Raw genomic sequence first — 22,724 nt, forward strand, 5'->3', positions numbered from 1 at the left:
ATGTCATTTGTAGGAAAATAGATGGAACTGGAAGCCAGACCTAAAAGGTATACATATTCATGGATATCTACCTCTGTATGTATATATTCCCATATACATAAATTTATATACATAGAGCATGATTTTAATTATGGAACTATGGAAGAGGATGAGGGGAAGGAGAGAAGGAAAAAGAAAGATGGAGGGTGAATAGGGTTTTTTTGTGTGTTTTTTTCTAAATTTTTATTGTCAAAGAGGGTGAATAGTTTTGAGACACAACTGTATATAAAGCAACATAACAAACCCCAATGTAATCTGCTCTTCAATGCAGGACTGGGGGGCATGAAAAGAGAAAGCAGTAGAGTATTATTCTGAGCAACATATATGTAAATTTGAAATACCATAGTAAAAATCCTTTGTGCAATTAATATACACTAAAAAATATGAATGACAGTAAAGTAAAACAGGTTCTGATGGCACAGTTGGCACCACTGGATTGGGGGAAGGGCAAATGAAGGAAGTGAATGGTATGACTACAGTCAACTCAGTTTACTCACAGGTATGATATTAGAACAGTGCAATTTGTTGAAACTGTTTTAAGAAAGGGGAATGGGATAAAGGGAGAGTGACAGAGGGGACAAGGTTGCTGGGGATACATTAAATCCATATGTGGAAATGTCATAATGAACCTTCATTATACAACTATGTAAGCTTAAATTACTGAAAACTTGAGGGGTGTGTGTGAGCACCAGTCCTGGGGCTTGAACTCAGGGCCTTAGTGTCCCTAAGCTTTTGTACTCAACGCTAATGCTCTTCTTCAGCCACAGCTGTACTCTGGCTTTTTGGTGGTTAACTGGAGATATGAGTGTCACACACTTTCTTGCCCAAGCTGGCTTCAAACTGCAATTCTCAGACCTCAGATTCATGAGTAGATAGTATAGGCATGAGCCACTGGCACCTGGTTTGAATTTTTTTTAATTTTAATTTATTCCTTTATTGTCAAAGTGATATACAGAGGGGTTACAGTTTCATATGTAAGGCAGTGAGTACATTTCTTATCCAACTTGTTACCTCCTCCCTCATCCCCCTCCCCCACCTGCCCTCTCCCCATTTTCTTCACCCCCCCCAACCTGCGCCACCATGGGTTGTACAACTGGTTTATACCATACAGTTTTGTAAGTATTGCTGTTGCAGTGGTTTGCCTTTTATCCTTTGTCTCTGCATTTTGATATTCCCCTTCCCTTCCCTAGTTCCAATACTGAATGAGTTTTTTAAGAGACACAAAATTTGTAACTGGAAAAAGGCATTCATTTTAATTAATTTTTGTGGTGCTGGGAATCAAATACAGAACTTTGTGAACTGTAGACAAGTCTTCTACCAGAGCTACATGACCAGCCCTAGACAGCTGCACTTAACAGGGAAGAGGAATGCCAGCTAACCCACAAAAACAAACAGATACAAGGAGGAGGGGACTTGGGAGTTTTCTCTCTGGAACTCATTAGCAGGGAAACTTAAAACAACATAAGGACAAATGGTAATGAGAATTATTTAAAATTCACTGAAGGAAGTGGCACTGTGGCTCAAAGTGGTAGAGCAGTAGCCTTGAGCAAAAGAGCTCAGGGACAGCACCCAGGCCCTGAGTTCAAGCCCCATGACTGACAAAAAAATAAAATAAAAGTCACTTCAAATAAATCAAAATATGAGCTCAGAGGTTAGCTAAATGTTAGGTAAGAAACAAACATGATCAAGATTCAGTAAGATACACAATGAGAATAATGTCAGGGTAGAAAGATTTTGTGAACCTATCATTAAATAGGTCACAACTGAAGATTACTTATCCTGTTTAAAAATGAAAAGGCTGCAACTGGAGACACAGAAACATAAGGAACTTGAAACTGAATGATGAAATACTGATACACTCAGGAAAAGAATTTGATGAAATACTGATAAACTTTGGGAAAGAATTTGACATTCTGATTTGGCTCTAGATCAATTAGTTTTGGAAACAAAATAATCTGAATATAAGTTGTGTGATTTTTTTTCACCTTCAGGTACTTAAGAGTTCCAAGTGGAAAGGAGGCAGACTCAGGAGAGTCTTGCCGTACCTGTTTCTTGTAGGGCAGTACATTGCAGCGCACGCAATTCTTTATAGAGTATGCCCACTCTGGACTTCTCCAAGCTTCTCTAAATTGCCTTTAGTTAAAATAGAAATGGGTTTCAGAGAACTGGCTTGCTTATCGGCACAGGTGCAACACTTTGGTTAGTTAAGCTTCTTCTAAACTACTAAGTGTAGGGCCTTTCTCATCATCCTCTCTAGCTGTTCCATACTAAGGACTCAGTGTACCTATGCTGTGCCTCAAGACCTCAATCCAGAAGACAAACCAAGTGCTGTGGCTCACACCACCATACCAGAATCAGGGTTTGAAGCCAACTAGCAAAATGCCAGGCTGGAGCTGTGGCTCAAGTAGTAGTGTCAGCCACGAGCAAAAAAAAAGTCAAATGAGTTCAAGTCCTGGTACCAACACACACACACGAGACACACACAAAGAGAGAGAAAGAGAGAGGGGGAGGAAGGGTTTTCAATTTTTTGAGGTGAGCTGGTAGTAGTGACATCAGCAAGCTGAGATTTCTCTGAGGAGGCAAATTGGTAAAGGGCTCTGTGTTCGCCACTGCCTTTTATCCCCCGCTTTCTGAAATCACTAAAACTGGCCTCTTACACAGCTAGCTCAGCAGAGACCTTCTCCCCATCCTTAAGTGTCAGCTTGGGTTTGCTGGCTAACTCCCCAAGCATAAAGTGGCTTAATGGATCTTTGGGTAACCCCCTTTGTGCAATGATACAAACACCTGCCTCTCCTTCCCAAGCTCTCAGGCTGTTAATGACTGAAATATCATCTGTAACATATACTAAGTAAGCCTTACATGCTTGGATCTCTTTGGGACTTTCCTATTTTGTCCCATTTGCCAGCTTTTCTAAATAACATTCAGTAATATGATATAAACAGAAATTGTCTCTGAGCTCATCAGCTCAAGGCTCAACTCTATCACTTTGAGTCACAGTACCACTTCCAGTTTTCTGGTGGTTAATTGGAGTCTCATGGACTTTCCTGCCCAGGCTGGCTTTGAAGCACAATCCTCAGATCTCAGCTTCCTGAATAGCTAGGATTACAGGTGTAAGCCACTGGACGCCCAGATCATAAAATCCTTTTAAAGATTAATATTCTGTATATCACCTGAATGTATGTCTCCAAAAACATAAAAACTGAGAAATTTTTGTAGCAGAAAACTAAAAAGTTGGGCTGGGAATATGAAGCCCTGGGTTTGATTCCTCAGTACCACATAATAGAAAAAACCAGAAGTGGTAGAGTGCTAGCCCTAAGCAAAAGAAGCTCAGAGACAGTGCCCAGGCCCTGAGTTCAAACTCTAGGAATAGGTAGGAAGGAAGGAAGGAAGGAAGGAAGGAAGGAAGGAAGGAAGGAAGGAAGGAAACTACAAAATTAAAAGGCTCTTACAAAGCCTTTCTTTTAAAACAATTTTTTTTAAATACAAAACGAAAAGAGAGGGGCTGGGGATATGGCCTAGTGGCAAGAGTGCTTGCCTCATATAAATGAAGTCCTGAGTTCAATTCCCCAGTACCGTATATACAGAAAATGGCCAGAAGTAGCGCCGTGGCTCAAGTGGCAGAGTGCTAGCCTTGAGCAAAAAGAAGCCAGGGACAGTGCTTAGACTCTGAGTCCAAGCCCCAGGACTGGCCAAAAAAAAAAAAGAAAGCCAGACATCAGCTATTTAGGAGGCAGAGATAGAAAGATAATGGTTCAAAATTGACCTGGGTAAGAGCTTGAGACCCTATCTTAAACAACTAAAGTGGGGGCTGGGAATATGGCCTAGTGGTAAAGTGCTCGCCTGGTATACATGAAGCCCTGGGTTCAATTCCTCAGCACCACATATATAGAAAAAACTGGAACTGGCACTATGGCTCAAGTGGTAGATGCTAGCCTTGAGCAAAAAGAAGCCAGAGACAGTGCTCAGGCCCTGAGTTCAAGCCCCAGGACTGGTAAAACAAAACAAAAAATAACTACAGTAAAAAGGTTTGAGAGGTCATGGATCAAAGTAATAGATCACCTGCCTTACAGGCACAAGTATCGAGTCAGACTCTAGTGCTGCCCAAACAAAAGGAACCCTGGAGAGCTTCCCACTTCAATAGAAATATTTCCCTTTTAAACTTCCTATCTCCAACTTCAACCTCTCTCATATGACCTCCAATTTTCTACATGTTATCCCTACTCAAATTCTTTAATGTTATGTCAAACTAAACAAGGCATGAACTGACCTCCTGTTTTAAAAATGTCATTTTTTTCTCAGTGCTTCTATTCTTTTTAAAGTGTCTGAAAACCATTCTTTCATATATTAGTCTGGATTTTAGTTGTTTAAGGTAGAAATGAAAATTCACATCCCATTATTCTAACATGGCAAAAGTAGATATGTCCAAGTGACATGTGAATCAAAACAACAGTATAAGGTAACATAGACAAAATAATTTGTCTATAAAAACAGACTTTGGGGCAAGGCACTGGTGGCTTATGCCTATAATCTTAGCTACTCAGGAGGACAAGATCTGAGGATCACAGTTCAAAGCCAGCTCAGGCAAGAAGGTCAGTGAGACTCTCATTTCCAATCAAGCACCAAAAAAGCTGAAAGCAGAACTTTGGCTCAAGTAGTAGAACACTAGCCTTGAGCAAAAAAAAAGCTCAGGGACAATGGGCAGGTCCTGAGTTCAAGCCACAGGACTGAGCTGCACCCACCCTCCAAATTACTCAGATTTACTTGGCTTCATATTCTAGTTTTATTACTTAAACAAAACTTAATAACAAGAATACCACTAAGAGGGGCTGGGAATGTGGCTTAGCGGTAGAGTACTTGCCTAGCATGCACGAAGCCCTGGGTTCAATTCCTCAGCACCACATAAACAGAAAAAGCCAGAAGTGGCACCATGGCTCAAGAGGTAGAGTGCTAGCCTTGAGCAAAAAGAAGCCAGGGACAATGCTCAAACCCTGAGTCCAAGCCCCAGAACTGGCAAAAAACAAAACAAAACAAAACAACAACAACAACAACAAAAAGATACCACTAAGAAAGCTATTAGTTTAAACTATTACAATAAAAAAAAAAAAAAAAAAACAAACCCAGGGCTGGGGATATGGCCTAGTGGCAAGAGAGCTTGCCTCGTATACATGAGGCCCTGGGTTCGATTCCCCAGCACCACATATACAGAAAATGGCCAGAAGGGGCGCTGTGGCTCAAGTGGCAGAGTGCTAGCCTTGAGCAAAAAGGAAGCCAGGGACAGTGCTCAGGCCCTGAGTCCACGGCCCAGGACTGGCCAAAAAAAAAAAAAAAACCCAGAAAAGTAGAGCTAGGCACCAGTGGCTCACCCCTGTAATCCCAGCCACTCAGGAGGCTGAGATCTGAGGATGGTGGTTTGAAGTCAGCCAGGGCAGGAAAGTCCATGAGACTCTTATCTCCAATTAACCACCAGAAAACGAGGAGTAGCACTGTGGCTCAAAGTGGTTGAGTGCTAGCCTTGCACAAAAAGAGCTCAGGGAGAGTGCTCAGGCCCAGAGTTCAAGCTTTACCAACAACCAAAAAAAAGAAAAAGAAAAACAAACTCACAAAAATAAACACTACATGGAATTACTCTATCATCTAGCAGTTCTACTTCTGGGAAGACACAAAAGAAAGCAAAGACTCAGACTCAAACTCAAAATTAGTACACCAATATTCATAGTAATTTACCCACAATAGCCAAAAGGGAAAAACAACCCAAATGTACATCAAAAATGAATGCATACAAAAATGTGTTATTGACACACAATGGAATATGTCTTAAAAAGGAAGCTGTGACTCTGTCTGTAATATTGATGAACTTTTGAAGATATTATTCTAAGTGAAATAAATCACAAAAGTACAAATAATGTGTGATCCAAAAAAGAATAATGTGTAATCCGCTTGTATGGTATACCAGGAGCTAGGGGAGAGGACTTAACACTTTGCCCCAAGCTACCAAGTCTACAAAGTACTGGGAAGACTGGCTCTCCTACTTCCTGACTACTTGTGCTACCCTGGGCTGCCTATTTAACCTCTCCAAGGTCTTAGGAAAGTTTGAGAATCCCAAGCAAAATCTTATTTCTCTCCTCTAAAATTCTTGCCCAATTTCTGAAAGTATAAAAACACAAGACAGGAGAGGATAAGATTCGAATCCTAATAGTACATATGAGGCATTAGAGGCTGCCACGTGAACATTGTCATCTCCCTCCACCCTCTAGGAAGAAAAAAAATCACCATACTTTTGGGCAATGTGGTAAATCCTCCTCTAAAAGGTTCCTAGATATGCCTGTAATGAGGAAATTGTCAGGATATAAATTTACCCGTGGCATTTGGCCTCTTGGGAGAGACTGATGTGGCATTAATAATCACACTTACCTGTACTGCCACCCTGTGACAAGGTTGGTGTACTTCATTAAGTAGCCATAGACATTTTCCATGTGATCACTGTTTCAAAAAGAAGACAAAGATCCAGTCAGTGAAAACTAGGGGGGAAAACCCCAGGCAGCTTACTGCATAGTTCTGAAAATGCTGCAGACCTGATTTTATATTAATATTTTAAATTTTTATTTTTTTCTTGGAAACAGAGGGGACTGAACTGAGGTCCTCACACTTGCTAGGGGCAGACACTCTATAAGGTTGAGACAGGAAGATCAAGGCTCAAGGCCAGCTAGGGCAGAAGTCTGGGACCTTCTCAACCACAGTTGGATGCAGCATGTATCTGTCATCCCACACTATATGGGAAGCTGAGACTGGGAGGTCACAGTGCCAAGACAACCCAGGCAGAAAAGTCCATCTCTATGGAAAGAAAGCTAGATGCAGTGCTGTATGTTTTTCATCAAAGTCTAAAAGTGGTGGCTCAACGTCTGTAATCCTAGCTACTCAGGAAGCTGAGCGCTGAGGATCATGGTTCAAAGCCAGCCCAGGCAGGAGAGGCTGTGAGAGGCTTATCTCCAATTAAGCACACACAAAAAAAGCAGGAAGCAGAGGTGTGGCTCAAATGGTAAGAGGGCCTGCCTTGAGCAAAAAGCTGAGAAAGTGCCCAGGCTCTGAGTTCACACCCTGAGACTGGCACAAAAAAGAAAATATTAAAAGCAGTCAGAGAAATAAGACTCTATCCTAAAAAAATAACTGGTGAAAACAAGGCTAGGTGTGGTTCAGTGGTATTGTGCCAGTCTAGGAAGTACAAGGCCAAGTTCAAATCTCCAGTGTTGCTAAAAAAAAAAAAAAAGAAAAGAAAAGAACATCCTATTCTTTGGAAGGTGTCCCTTCTTTATCCTTTCACATATTTCAAGAATTATCCACCATTCTGTGCAACCAGCTGTTGTGGAATGACTGTGCCATCTGGTGGCCAATATAAAAAGCTGTGTGATTGAACTTCTGTCTTTTACAGGTTAAGCATCTTAAAAGCTGTTTGGATTTTCAACTTAAGGAATGCTTAATCAGGGAAGTTTACATAAATACTCCAAAACCTGAAACATCTCTGACCTTAAACATCTCAGATAAGGAAGACTCAACCTGTGCTACATTTGCCATATTAGTGCCTCTAAATCCTCATGCTTTATTCCCATTTAGCATGTGCCGATTTTTATAGATCTTTAGTGTATTTGTTAATTGTTTTTTAAATCTGCTTCTTAAAACAAGAAATACCAGCTGGGAATATGGCCTAGTGGCAAGAGTGCTTGACTCGTATACATGAAGCCCTTCCCCAGTACCACATATATAGAAAAATGGCCAGAAGTGGCGCTGTGGCTCAAGTGGCAGAGTGCTAGCCTTGAGCAAAAAGAAGCCAGGGACAGTGCTCAGGCCCTGAGTCCAAGGCCTAGGACTGGCAAAAAAAAAAAAAAAAAAAGGAAGAAATACCACATGTCTAATTGTACGTCGTATATCAGTTTACTGTGGCTCAGTGGTAAAGTACTTGCCCGGAAAGTATAAGGCTCTACACCCCAAGAAGACAAGAACAAAACAAACAAAACCCTACTTCTTCTCTCACTGGATCATACTATTTTGTGTTCTATGAATTGGAAGTGATGACTCAAAAAAAGTAAGACACTGAAAAATAGTAACTGTGAAAAAGTTAATTTCTTCAATAACTCCACAGTGGAGTTATTTTTTTGCTGGTACTGGGCTGAACTGAGGAGCCTGGTGCTTGCTGGTGAAGGAGAACCATTGGGGGTGGGAGGATAAACACTCCTCCAATCCTTGGGTTTGTTTCCGATCTTTAAAACTTGCTAATATTGACTTGGGATCTTCCCTGGAAGCAGACAGAATATATAATAGTTGCCTAACTGAACTAAGCCAAGTTGTATTATTACCTAGTTTACTTTCTGACATTCATTTCTCCCACCCATCTTAACTGTTTCAACTTCCAAGTCTCCATTAGGACAACACTATTTCTCTTTGTTTTGAGACAATGCCTCTCTATGAAGTCCAGGTTGGCCTCAAGCTAGTGATCCTCTACTTTAGCCTCCTGAGTACTGTGATCACTGACACAACTGGCAAGCGTATTTATTTCTTAACCTTTATGAGACTTAAGATATATATAAGTTTTTAAATTTAAGCTCCTTTTTAAGCAGCTTCAGATTCTTTCACCTAAGCCTAATTATGCCTACTAAGTACAAAGCATTCTGAAAATCCACTAAAAATATGGGGGGGAACGGCAATATCTCTCCATCTGAAATCTATAATCATATTTAAAAATGCATCTCCCCAAGTAAAAGACAGTTAACCATGGTCCTTGCTATTTTCCATAAAAAGGTACAACAGAATTGTATTTTGGCTGCCACACAAACAAAAAAGGTGTTTCATTAAACACACAGAGGCCTCAGTAGTGACATGGAGCATAGGTGACCAGACTTGGTGCCTGAGAGACTGAAGTAGAATGGAAGAGGAAGGAAAGACATGGACATCACCTCAATTCCAGCTGCAACAGCTGCCTTTGCTAAAACAAAGCCAGAAAGGAAGCTTTGCATTTGTTCTAACATGGATATTAGTTATTTGCAGGATACATGCAGAAAGATATGCTGTAAGGGCAGCATGATTTGGGCTGGAGATCCAAATTTCAGTTATCAACACAGATTCAGACAACACATGTTTTTACTAGCACATATGGTAGCTAATAAGATGGACCCATAAGAACAATAGTACAGAGCTGGAACATGGTCTAAGACCCTACGGAAAAGTTTTAAGGGTGAGAAGAGAGAAGGCCGGGAGTAGAGAAATAAAAGGAAGAAAATTAGGATGATATAGGAAGACAGAAACCAAAGAGAATGTTTCAGTTGGTGGCCTTTGTGGCCAGAAATGTTCAGTGTACTTAGATAAATAAGATCAACACTGAACTATCAGATTTCATAACCAGGAGGTAACAATTGAGTGAAATGATGAGAGTGGGAGTCAAGCAGCAGTGACTGGAGAAAGGCTGGAAGGATATCCAAATGCCTAATTGGAAGGAAAAGAGGAAAGAGAGAGAGGCAGACAGACAGAAACAAAGAGAGGGGAAAGAGAAGGAAGCTGAAGATTTAGAAGAAAGACAGGTGGACTCCAGTGCCCAGGTAAAATCAGATACTAGGATGGTTGACTCTATGTGTCAACCTGCCTTGGCCACGGGTTGCCCAAATTAAATACTATTTCTGTGAATGTACTGTTCAGGATAGGAATAGCATTTGAGCCAGTGGACAAAAGCAGAGACAGGAACACTGGAACTCTGGACTTCTGGCCTACAATTGGAATTTAAACCCAAGCTTCTCTGGGTACTAGGTCTTCAAACTGACAGAAAATGTGTGGCCAAGCTTTGCTCAGTCTCCAGTTTATAGATAACTGAGCTTTGAGATTTCTCAACCTGCAAAATCACATGACCCAACTCCTCATAACCTCAATTTAGATAAACAGATGGACAGACAGACAGACAGACAGATCCATGGGGCCCTAGTCCTCTAAAGAACCATGACTAGGGGCTACGCGTGTGGATTACTGGTAGAGTGCTTGCCTAGCATGCATGAAGCCCTCAGTTTGATTCCTCAGCACCACATAAACAGAAAAAGCCAAAAGTGGGGCTGTGGCTCAAATGGCAGAGTACTACCTTGATCAAAAGAAGCTCAGGGGGGCTGGGGATATGGCCTAGTGGCAAGAGAGCTTGCCTCGTATACATGAGGCCCTGGGTTCGATTCCCCAGCACCACATATACAGAAAACGGCCAGAAGTGGCACTGTGGCTCAAGTGGCAGAGTGCTGGCCTTGAGCAAAAGGAAGCCAGGGACAGTGCTCAGGCCCTGAGTCCAAGGCCCAGGACTGGCCAAAAAAAAAAAAAAAAAGAAGCTCAGGGACACTGCCCAGGCACTGAGTTCAAGCCCCAGAACTGGCAAAAAACCAACCAAACAAAAAACCCATAACTCATACAACTACCTTAAAGCCAAAACAAACCAAGCATTATACATTTGACAAATAAGTACTTGCTAGAATAATTTTCTACTGATGTCTGAAAATGCTCCCAAGATCACCCAAACTGTGAATGACAAAAATACTCAGCACAGCCATAGTTACATTTTGAAAAAAAAAAATTATACTCTACCTTGTTTCCACTTCATCCGTTATAGGACAATAATAATGACTAATAGTAATGTCAGTAACACCAACTTGTCCTTTTTTTGGCATTAGAAACACATGAATGCAAGCTGGCAAAAGGCTAGCATCACTAACAATTTTAATTTTGCAGATAGAAATTTATGCAAGCTGTAGTCACTAAAAATGAGGTACTAGCCAAGCTATACATCAAAATGTGCCCTTCAAAGAAGCTTAGCATTGAATCTATTTTTCCAGCTGAAAGTGTGGTTCAAATGGTAGAGGTTCTGCCAAGCAAATACAGGCCAAGTTCAAATACCATACAACACAAAAATGTTAACACTCTTTGGCTCAATAACTTCACTTCTAAGTAGCCCATCTAAAGTGAAAAATGAGAAATGTAGACAAAGGTTAACTATGCACACTGCAGCACTACTTACAGTGAAGGGAGAGAGGGTGAACAGAGAGAAGAAACCAACTCAATGAAACAGCATTCACCAGTTAAAATGTTTATAAGTTTTTAACACCATTCGAAAGTACTTATTATGATCATTGAAACTGCCTAGTACAAAAGTTTACATAGTATATACATAAGATAGTAATCATGGTATCACTGGATGGAAGAATTATTAGTGGTTTTATCTTGTTCCCTTCACTGTTTCACAATTTCCATTTTAAATGTTATATTGTTTTTATAACCGACTGAAACATTTAAAAACCTATCCAATTAAACTGAATAGGTGGAACAGCCCAGGTACAGAGATATTTACACTGATGAATAGAATTAGGCAGGTATGGTGGTAAATGCCTGTAGTTCCAAGCACTCATAAGGCTGAGAGAAAGGAAAGATCAGTTGGAACCACAAGCTGAAGGCCATCCCTGGTAACATAGAGAACATGCCCCAAAACAACAGTAGCCTGTGGAAGCCAGGCACAAGTGTCTTATATCTGTAATCCTAGCTACTCAAGAGGCTGAGATCTAAGGACTGGAGTTCAAGTCTTTTTTTTTTTTGGCCAGTCCTGGGGCTTGGACTCAGGGCCTGAGCACTGTCCCTGGCTTCTTTTTGCTCAAGGCTAGCACTCTGCCACTTGAGCCACAGCGCCACTTCTGGCCATTTTCTGTATATGTGGTGCTGGGGAATTGAACCCAGGGCCTCATGTATACGAGGCAAGCACTCTTGCCACTAGGTCATATCCAGGACTGGAGTTCAAATCTAGCCTGGGAAAAGAAAGTCTTGAGACGCTTCCAATTAACACTGCCTTTCCCCCCCCCCCCCACCAAAAGGTGGAAGTAGACTTGTGGCTCAAGTGGTAGAACACCAAACTTGGGCTTAAAAACCTAAGGAACAGCATCTAAGTCCTGAGGTTAAGCCTCTGGACCAGCACAAAAACAAAAAAACCAAAACAATAACAAAAGAAAAACAGGTATCTGAACACCAACATCATGGAACATTATTCATAAAATTTTAAGGTAGAAACACCCCAAAAGTCTATGTAGTATATTCTGAATCCTGCTAAAGGCATGTGCTCTCTACGTACATGCAGCTGGTAATGTAATAACATGGTTCTATAATCTGGATGCTGACTGTCCCTCAAAGGTGCACCTGCACCTTGGGTTTGATCCCCAGAGCAGTGCTACTAGCAGGTGTTGTGGACCTTAGGCTGCAGAGCCTTACAGAAAGTCTTGGGTCACTGGAAGTAGGCCCTCAAAGGGAACTGCAGGACTAGAGTCCTCTTTTTCTTTCTGCTTCCTAGTGTATATTTTTTGCTCTGTTGCCCACTCTTACCAAAACAATAACCTCATCAGAGACCCAAGACTACCAATCTTCATCTTGGAATGGAATCTCTAAAACTGTGCACCAAGTAAACTTTTTCTCTTAAAAAATTCTTTTATTGTTATTATAAAGGGGGTATAAAAAGGAGTTACAGTTATGTAACAATGTTTTGGATATGTCACTCCTTCCCTGTCTCTCTCAAACCTTTTGTCTCAAGTATTTTACGAGAGTACTAGAAAACCTTGAAAACACTGGTCTAAGTAAAATAAGCCAGACACAAAATGTAAAATATTATATGATTCCATGTATATGAAGTACTTAAGACAGTCTAATCCATAGAGATAGAAGACAGAATATTAGTTGTCAGGGGGCAGGGAGCAGGATAATAAGGGAAGATATTGTTTAATGGACAGAAAGTTTCCCTTGGGATGAAAAGTTCTGAGATGAACAATGACAGTTGTACAATATCATTAATATTACTTAATGCCATTAGAAGACTGTACATTTACAAATGGATAAAATGAAGCCAGGTGCCAGTACTTCATGTCTGCAATCCTAGCTACTCAGGTAGCTGAGACCTGGAGGACCATGGTTTGAAGCCTGCTCAGGCAGAAGTCTGCAAGATTAAATCTCCAATTAATCAGCAAAAGCCAGACTAGAGGTGTAGCTCAGTGTATAACACCAGCCAAACAAGCAAGCTAAGCAAAAGTATAGGGCACTGATTAAGTAATAGTACTGGTATAAAAAAATGGATAAGATAGTAAATATCATATTATATATATTTTATCACACTAAGAAATAAAAGTAATAGCTGGGCACTGGCATCTCTCACCTGTAATCCTAGTTACTCAAGAGGCTGAGATCTGAGGATCGCTGGTCAAATCCAGCCCAGGCAGGAAATTCCATGAGACTCTTTTTTTTTTTTTTTTGGGGGGGGGGCAGTCCTGGGCCTTGGACTCAGGGCCTGAGCACTGTCCCTGGCTTCTTTTTGCTCAAGGCTAGCACTCTGCCACTTGAGCCACAGCGCCCCTTCTGGCGCTGGGTGGTGCTGGGGAATTGAACCCAGGGCCTCATGTATACCAGACAAGCACTTCTGCCACTATGCCATATCCCCAGCCCTCCATGAGTACTCTTATCTCCAATAAACTACTCAAAAAAGCTGGAAGTAGCACTGTGGCTCAAGTGGAAGAGTGTTGACCCTGAGCAAAAGAAGCTCAGGGGCAGCACCCAGGCCCAGAGTTCAAGCCCCAGGGCTGGCAAAATAAAACAAAGGGAAAAAAGAAAAACAACAATTTGTGACTTGCATGAAGTTGTATGTCTCCTATCTCAACTGGTGTTGACATCTCAAAAGTCAGATCTATTACAGAATAAGCTATAAAATCCTTGGATTTTGAAGATAATACAGAAAACTCCTCCAAAATGTTTTATCAGGGACCACCTTAAGCCCCAAGGTAGACCCCCAAGGATATTTAGAGATACTTCACCAAGTTTGAGAAGCACATCTGTCAAGTAACAGCCAAAAAGCGGGGACGGGGAGGAAGCGGAAAGAAAGTGTAAGTATTCCCCAATTTTCACAGATAACTAACTAGTTACCTGACCACAGAGCCTGAATGAGGGTGGAACAGAAGACATCTTTACTTGGTATAGCAGGGAGCTATTTATGGTGAGGGAAAGAGCCTGGGCTTACCACACACAGGAAAGATGTGAATTCCTGGTGACTTTGGACAGACGATAGTCTAACTCTTAAGTTTCCTCAACTGCAGATGAAGATCAAAAGATCTATTTTGGGGGCTGGGGATATAGCCTAGTGGCAAGAGTGCCTGCCTCGGATACACGAGGCCCTAGGTTCGATTCCCCAGCACCACATATACAGAAAACGGCCAGAAGCGGCGCTGTGGCTCAAGTGGCAGAGTGCTAGCCTTGAGCGGGAAGAAGCCAGGGACAGTGCTCAGGCCCTGAGTCCAAGGCCCACGACTGGCCAAAAAAAAAAAAAAAATCTATTTTGCAGATATGTAATGAGGAAATAATCAGAGAGATGTTGGAGAATATTTCAACATGGTAAGTGCTTTACAAATATTGGTTCTCTCCCACTCCTGAAAATCAACAAAGCAAAGGGCTTATTTTCTAGATCAGTTTTCTAAGTCCCTTCTCTTGCAAGCCTGATACTTTTTTTTTTTTTTTTTGGCCAGTCCTGGGGCTTAGACTCAGGGCCTGAGCACTGTCCCTGGCTTCTTTTTGCTCAAGGCTAGCAACTCTGCCACTTGAGCCACAGCGCCACTTCTGGCCATTTTCTGTATATGTGGTGCTGGGGAATCGAATCCAGGGCCTCATGTATACAAGACAAGCACTCTTGCCACTAGGCCATACCCCCAGCCCAGCCTGATACTTTTTTTTTTTTTGGCCAGTCCTGGGCCTTGGACTCAGGGCCTGAGCACTGTCCCTGGCTTCTTCCTGCTCAAGGCTAGCACTCTGCCACTTGAGCCACAGCGCCGCTTCTGGCCGTTTTCTGTATATGTGGTGCTGAGGAATCGAACCTAGGGCCTCATGTATCCGAGGCAGGCACTCTTGCCACTAGGCTATATCCCCAGCCCCCAGCCTGATACTTTTTAATAAGAATAATGGGATTCAACAGGCTTAGCAATTCTACTTCTATTTTAAAAATCAATTACTGGGGGCTAGGAATAGGGCCTAGTGGTAAGAGTGCTTGCCTAGCATGAATGAAGCCCTGAGTTCAATTTCTCAGCACCACATATATAAGAAAAAGCCAGAAGGGTCCCTGTGGCTCAAGTAGTAGAGTGCTATCCTAGAGCAAAAAGAAGCCAGGGACAGTACTCAGGCCCTGAGTTCAAGCCCCGGGACTGGCAAAAAAAGAAAAAAAAATCAATTACTGGATTGGATGGGGTATAGCTCAGAGGTACAGTGCTTGCCTCACATTCATGAGGTCCTGGCTGCGATCCCCAGCACCACAAAACAACCAAAAAGTATAGAGAAAAGTAGTTAATTAGTTAAAGTATAGCTCAGCAATACAGTGTGTGCTTAGCAATACCTATAATAGTAATTATTATAGGTTATTTTTGTCAGAAACTATAAATGATCTGAGATTTACCCTGCTTGCAAGTTACCAAATAAGCCTGTCATGTCATAGATGGTAGCAAAACATAGGAGATTCCTGAGTCAGAAATGAGAATCTTCGGGGCTGGGGATATTGCCTAGTGGCAAGAGTGCTTGCCTCATATACATGAAGCCCTGGGTTCAATTCCCTAGCACCACATATACAGAAAATGGCCAGAAGTGGTGCTGTGGCTCAAGTGGTAGAGTGCTAGCCTTGAGCAAAAGGAAGCCAGGGACAGTGCTCAGGCCCTAAGTTCAAGGCCCAGGACTGGCAAAAAAAAAAAAAAAAAAAAAAAGAAATCAGAAATGAGAATCTTCAATACTCAGAACTCAGTGCAGTAGCAGTACAGATTTTCAGTCCCCCACACAAGGCCACCCAGAGGAGCAGGCGATAGCTGTGTGTGTGGTGGACTCTGTTACAGAAGAGGAACCACCACAAGCTCAGCCTAGGAACCCAAATCTTTTAACAAGAAGTAAGCCTGTCGACGACAGAGGGAGACATTATCTTTACAGGTGGCAAATATACCTGATCTATGTTTGGAAGAGAGTCACTATATCTTCTGAAGCTGTCTACTATATAAACATTCTTGAAAAATAGTATGGAACAAAGGGCAGCCATTACCTCTGCTCAGAGGTCGCTCCAATGGATCTCCTGAAAGCTAGAAGCCTTATTCACTAATAACCAAATCATACCAAATGTGTTTTATCAAACCAAACGAAGTCTCAATCTGTTTCAGAAATTTCTCGATAGATGATAATTTATGCTACATTATGTTACCAACAAGTCTAACAGATGTGTTCTGGTATGGTTCCCAGTAATTCCTACTGCTGGTAAGTCACATTCTGGGAAGGACTGCCTTCCAACAGTCAGCGAAAAGTGATGTGACTTCACTTCCACATTTATGTTAAGACTGTACTTTTCATTTCCCTCCAGCTCTCTCTCACTCTCTCTCTCTCTCCCTCCTCTCTGCCCCTCTCTCTCATACTAGGGGGTTTGAAAAAAGGGCCTTGCTCTTGCCTGGCAGATGCTCCACTACTGGAGCCACCTCCACAATCCTTTTTTGCTTTTGTACTTATTTTGGGGATAGGGTGTCAACTTTTAGCCCTGGCTGGCCTGGACCACCATAATATTATTATTATTAGCCAGTCCTAGAGCTTGAACTCGGGGCCTGGGCACTGTCCCTGAGGTTCTTTTGCTCAAGGCTAGCACTCTACCACTTGAGCCACAGCACCGCCACTTAAAGATCCCCCCCCCAGCAGTTAATTGGAGATAAGAGTGTCATGGACTTTCCTGCCCAGGCTGGCTTTGAACCATGATCCTATCTCAGCCTCTTATGTAGCTAGGTTTATAGGCATGAGCCACCAGTGCCTGGCCTGAGTTAGTCTTTAACCACAAGCCTCCTGATCTTCACTAAGCTGGTATTATAGGCACGAACCAATGCACCCTGCTTAGAGCTTGCTCGTTTTCTGTCTTTGATCTAATAAGCTGCCACGTTCTAAGAGGCTCTGTGGAGAGGTTCTGTGGCCACAAAGTGGTAGGCCTCTAGCTATTAGTCATGAGAACTCTCATTTCCAATTAACCACTCAAAAACTGGAAGTGGTGCTGTGGCTCAAAGTGGTAGAGTGCTAGCCTTGAGCAAAAAGGAGCTCAGGAATAGTGCCCAAGCCACAGTTCAAGCCCCATGACCACTACCACCACCATCAACAACAACAAATAAAAATTTTTATAGGCCAGGCATTGGTGGGTGGTTCACACCTATAATCCTAGCTACTCCAAAAGCTGAGATCTAAAGATTGTAATTCAAAGCCAGCCTGGGTAGGAAAGCCTGTGAAACTCTTATCTCCAACTAACCACCAAAAAGCCAAAAGTGAAGCTGTAATTCAAGCAGTAGAGCACCAGCCTTGAGCTAAGAAAAAAAAGTTCAGAGACAGGGCCCAGGCCCTGAGTTCAAACCCAGAATGAGAAAAAATTAAAATAACTTTTCATAATTTAGAAGTGAAAGTAAAAATAGGGAGTTCTGGTTTTGACATTATCTCTAAGCTAAATAAACAAAGATGAGCCAGGTGTGGTAACACAGAACTGTTCTTGGCAACAAGTGGGAGGCTGAAGTAGGAGGGCCTCAAGTTAGAGGCCAGCCTAGGCTATAAGAATAGGCTGAAGAGGGGCTGGGGATATAGCCTAGTGGCAAGAGTGCCTGCCTCGGATACACGAGGCCCTAGGTTCGATTCCCCAGCACCACATATACAGAAAACGGCCAGAAGTGGCGCTGTGGCTCAAGTGGCAGAGTGCTAGCCTTGAGCGGGAAGAAGCCAGGGACAGTGCTCAGGCCCTGAGTCCAAGGCCCAGGACTGGCCAAAAAAAAAAAAAAAGAATAGGCTGAAGAAGCTAGCCTCAAGAGGAAAAAAGACAGTGAGGGAAACTGAGAAAGGAACAGAAAAGATCAAGGGGAAATGCTGTTCAAAAAAAGTTAATAAAAATGACTATCTATACAATACTTGCCTAGCATTTGTGAGGCCTGACTTCAATGTATGGCACTACCAGCAAGCATGCAAAGTCAAGAAAAGAATTCAAACAGCTTACTCTCACAGGGAAGTGTGCTGGAAGAAAACCAAAGAGCATGCACTGTCCTTTGTAAACACAGAGCAAACTGCCTAGGATTGCAAGAGAGAGGCATAAATGTGACTGCTTTCAAGAGGAAAGGTTAGGTGGATTTGCTAACTCTTGTTTGTTGTTGTTTTCTTTTCTTTTTGTTTTTATAGTGTCCAGGCTGAGCAGGGGGAGGACCAATTCAGAACAATGAGGAAAACAGCTTAATGGCCTAAAGGCAAAGGGATAAAATTAGTTTCAGAGCTAGGCAAAAAAACAAAAAAAGCATTAGTCCTAGGCAAGCCAGATTAAAATAAAAATGCTTATCAGGAATAAATGCATTAATATCATGTTCATGTCATCCTTGGGATGAAATTCTTCAAGAATGGATTTTCCTGGCACACATTTTGTTGTTTTTTAATTTTAGCTGCTATCTCTGAGATTGTTCACCATTCTCTATGGACCTTAACTCTGTGGGTGTTCCTGGAAGATGGTCATGGGACTCTGGTTTCTGTACAAGGAAGTAATGCGACTGAGTCTGCATTTTTTCCAATCTTTCGGTGTCTTACACTGCCAATTGCCAGTTCCTGTTATACTTCCCCTGATAACTTTTGCATTTGTGATACTGACAATTCTGGTTTGAAAATTACAAAATGCTTAATTCCTTATCATAGCATTAAATTAGAAAAGTAAAGAAAGAGCACAGGCTTTATGACAACTATGCTCAGCGCTAAGAGTTCCATTCTGTACTTTAATTCAGGCTGGGTTTTATAATTAAGACTAGCAGAAGATTGCTGGACACTGGCTGCTCATGCATGCCTTGCAATCCTAGCTACTCAGAAGGCTGAGATCTGAGAATCCCATTTGAAAGCTGGGACAGCAAAGTCTGTGAGACTCTTATCTCCAATTAACTAGCAAAAAGCCCGAAGTGGAGTTGTTGCTCAAGAAGTAGAATGCCAGCCTGGAGCAGAAAAAGCTTAAGGGCAGGGAGTACCCTAAGTTCAAGCCCCTATACTGTCACATACAAAAGAGAAAAAAAAATCAGAAGACTGATCTTTTATTACCCGAAGTTTATTTTTACCTTGCTTAAATCATGTCAAAATATCCCTACAAAACAAACTGATTTTATGATGAGTCTTGTGCAGAGAGGGAGGAGAGGAAGAGGACACTGCTGACTTCCTGGGGCTACAGCACAGTGACAGATCACTTGCCTAGTACATGTGAAGTATGAGTTCAATCTCCAGCACCACCACCAGCAAAAAATGTGAGTCTCCATAGCTCACAGCAACCAAATGTATTTCTGTCCTATAGTAACTTACCAATTTGTTATCCTCTCTTTGTTTCATCCTGTTAGTAGAGCCATGCATATTTCACATGTATGTATGTTATCTATGATAAATACATATCGTCCACAAAATCTTGGCTTTAACCTCTTTTGAGTTTCAAATACAATTGCTAGCCTTGGGAGGCTCAGGGACAGTCAAATCCCACAAGTGGCCAAAAAAAGAAAAGAAAAGAGAGAAAAAAAGAGGAAAGAAATGTAGACTTTGTCCAGACAGAAGCATTTCAGTGGCCAGCAACTCAAACATAAAGATGTACAGCATCAGGTTAAGAGTACCAGAGGCAGGTACTCTATTTTGCTTTGCTCAAGTAGTTAAGTGAGTTATGTCCATTAGTCTTTCTAAGTCACAAACACCCAGAGGGCAAGCATCTTTTCTGATCAATAACGCCAATCATGAGGACAAATGAAGTTTTGAGCATCTATTATTTGCTAGGCTCAAGAAGGGCTGAGTTAAACAGTTCCCGTCCTTACAGTCAGGCTAGTAAACAAATTACAACACAGGTAAAAGCAGAAGTGGGTACAGGGGGAAAGAAAAAGGAGAGACAGAAAAGAACCAACCCTTGGGGTTGGAGGTGTGGCTCAGTTGATAGATCGCTAGCCAATAAGCAAATGTGGCAGATGCTCAGTTCGAGTCCCGTCTGGGACCTAAAAAAAACAAAAAGAGAAAGAGAGACGTGGGTACAGAATTAAATCAGAGCAAGAATTAGCTCTTGGACTGTAGAAGTCCAGGGATCCATTTCTATATTCCTCAATAAACCTCAATGGGTACCTGTTGAATGAATTTATGAAGCGAATCTTGCTCAGAAAAAAAGTCGCGAGTTCAGAAGAGACATTATCAGCTGCTTCGGGACGCAGACTCCGCAAAATAGCAAGTTGAACTCCCGAGCCGAGGACACCGGCTGCGAGCAGGACCCTCACCTGTACTGCCAGCCTTTCGCACTGCCGCCGCGGCTGCTGCTGCTACTGCTGCTGCCGCTGCCTCCGCCCGCGCAGCTGCTGTTGCTGCTGTTCTTGTTGGGAGTCACGGCCGAGGCCAGGCCCTCCAGCTTCCCTTCGCTCTCCGACACTTTCATGGTGGACACCGGTTCACTCCCCTGCATCCTAACTCCCGGGTGGCCGCGCCCTCGGGGCGCGGGGGAGAAGAGTTCTGTGGGGGCGTTCGGGGAAAAGGGGGCAGGGGGCTCTCGCCCTTTTCTTCTCCTCCTCGGCACTCTGGTGGCGGTCACTCTACATGAACCCGCGGCGGCTGCAGCGAGACGCGCCAGCGGTCCCGGGACGGAGCATGCCCGCGGGAGTCCAAACTTTGAAGCGGGCTAGGGCGGCGGGGAGGGCGGATAGCCTTCGGAGAGGGAGGGAGCGACCGCCCTCTCGGCAAAAGCGAGGCGAACAAAAAGGGGGAAAATCACCCAGCTCCAGAGTCTGGCGACGTACCCACCGGGGGAACCCGGGACGAGGAGGAGGCGGAGGGTTCTCCGGCCAGGGAGGCTGGCGAGGGACGGGGCCGCGGCCTGACCTCGGGGCTAGCTCTTCCCCGACGGCCCCACAACGGAGGCCCCGTCCACCCCGCTCGGCGGTTCCCGCCGCAGCCCGAGACCCGGCCGGGGCCGGTGCGCGGAGCCCTGCGCGCGGAACCCGGGGCAGGGCCGGGGCCTGAGCCGGCGCGCGGAGCTCGGGGCCCGGCTGGGCCGAGCCGGGAACGCGGGGGCGGGCCGCCGGGCCACCTGTCCTCCGGTCGTCAGCGAGCAGTTCAGGGAGACCTCCTCCAGCTGCCCCTGGCCTTTCTCGGCGGGGCCTCCAGGAGCGGGCGAACCCCCAGCCCAGCCGCTCTCTCCGGTTCCAAACGTAAACGCCAGAGCCGCGGCCACCGCCCCACCCACAGCCCCACAGAGGATCACTCCCTCGCTCTCGCTCCCCTGTCTTCCCTTCCGGAGTAGTCTGAGCTCACTTCCCCCAAAGCCGAAGCGTCCGGCGCCATCTTTGATGAGGGCAACGGGCCCTAAGGGGGCGGGGCCTCGGCGAGTGGGCGGGGCGCCGGGCTGGCCGGAGAAGAAGAAAGCCTCTGAGAGACCAACACGAGGAACTGCTGAGAAAGGAGGAACAGGAAGACTGAGTTTTGGCCTCCAAGAGTGTGACTTGGGCGTTCGTAGCCAGGTCCTACCCTTCCATTTGAGGAACCATTCCACGCATTTTAGGAAAGCTTAAAGTAGCACAAATTTACACACTTAGGCCATGGCTCAGGGGGTAAGAGCACCTTATGTAGCAAGCAGGATGCCTTGACTTGAAACCCTACTACTGCTAAATAAATATTAAATAAACAAATAAGCTAAACCACTCTTCTCTAGCTGCACATAATTTATTGTACTGAGAGAAAAAGAGGAAGGAGAGAAACTAGTTATGCAGCTATTAATACCGTAAGAGTTATTAAAATAGGCAGCCACAGTGGATTCATGTCAAGAATAAAAAGGGTTTCTGCTCCTGCCCCTTCTATGCCAACATTGACTTCGAAGTACACCTGTTGCCCCCTTGGGCCTACCAAGGTAAAGCTGCCTCGCCTACCTGAAGACCCGAGTCTTCACTGAGCTAACTACCTTGCATGCACCTCTCTACCCCATCCCTGTGTCCTCCAAGCCATTAGCACCCAATATTTTTCGTTTCAGTAATATTTTTTCCTTTTTATTGGTGTCCAGCCCCAGCCTCAGGAGACCTCTTGGAGACTTCATCAAAGGACCTACCACCAAGAAATAACTGCTGCTTGCTGCCTCTTCACAGAGGGGCCACATTTCCATATTTTACCTCTAATGCCCTTTTTCATAATTACTAAAAGGCTGGAATTTAAGGTCCTCCCCCATGAGGGCTCAGTGCAGATGCCCTCCACTTTGTTAGGTCTCCACCCAGATACCTGGATAACTGGCATACCTGGAGGCAGTTACCTCCCCCTTCCCTGAGGTCATATCCTAATTCACCTGGCCACACCTCCCCATTCCTGCCCTAGATAAGGTATCTGAGGGGGAGGGTGACTCGCTCTCTTGCCCACGGCCTGCACCTTGAACTTGATAACAGGTCAGCAGCTCTACAAAATAAAGTTCTTTCTACTGCCTGAATAGCTCGTGGTGATCTCAGTCATTGGCTGCCTATTTTAATAACTCTTACAAATACACACTGAGGGGAGAAATGGTAGTGGTTTGGACTGGAAGGATGAGAGAAGTAGATCCACACTGTATCTCAGATGAGGCTACAGTACTGCAAATGAATTGGATTTGCAACAGTGCAAAAGCTCTTACA

The 22,724-nt window shown here is 43.7% G+C and overlaps 1 protein-coding gene across 1 annotated transcript in view; it reads right to left on the minus strand.

The window, feature by feature from the left end:
• Osbpl11 (oxysterol binding protein like 11) overlaps nt 1-20,872 on the minus strand; it is a 65,762-nt gene extending 44,890 nt beyond the window's left edge. Inside the window, exons 1-2 of the mRNA XM_048346808.1 lie at nt 20,361-20,872; nt 6,451-6,519 (exon numbers count right to left, since the gene is read on the minus strand). Coding sequence (XP_048202765.1) covers nt 6,451-6,519; nt 20,361-20,542 — 251 coding nt within the window. The 5' untranslated portion in view covers nt 20,543-20,872. The remainder of the gene's footprint in view (nt 1-6,450; nt 6,520-20,360) is intronic.
• Nucleotides 20,873-22,724: the final 1,852 nt, after the last annotated feature.

Source organism: Perognathus longimembris, chromosome 5 (genome assembly GCF_023159225.1).
Source record: "Perognathus longimembris pacificus isolate PPM17 chromosome 5, ASM2315922v1, whole genome shotgun sequence".
Lineage (NCBI taxonomy): Eukaryota > Metazoa > Chordata > Mammalia > Rodentia > Heteromyidae > Perognathus > Perognathus longimembris.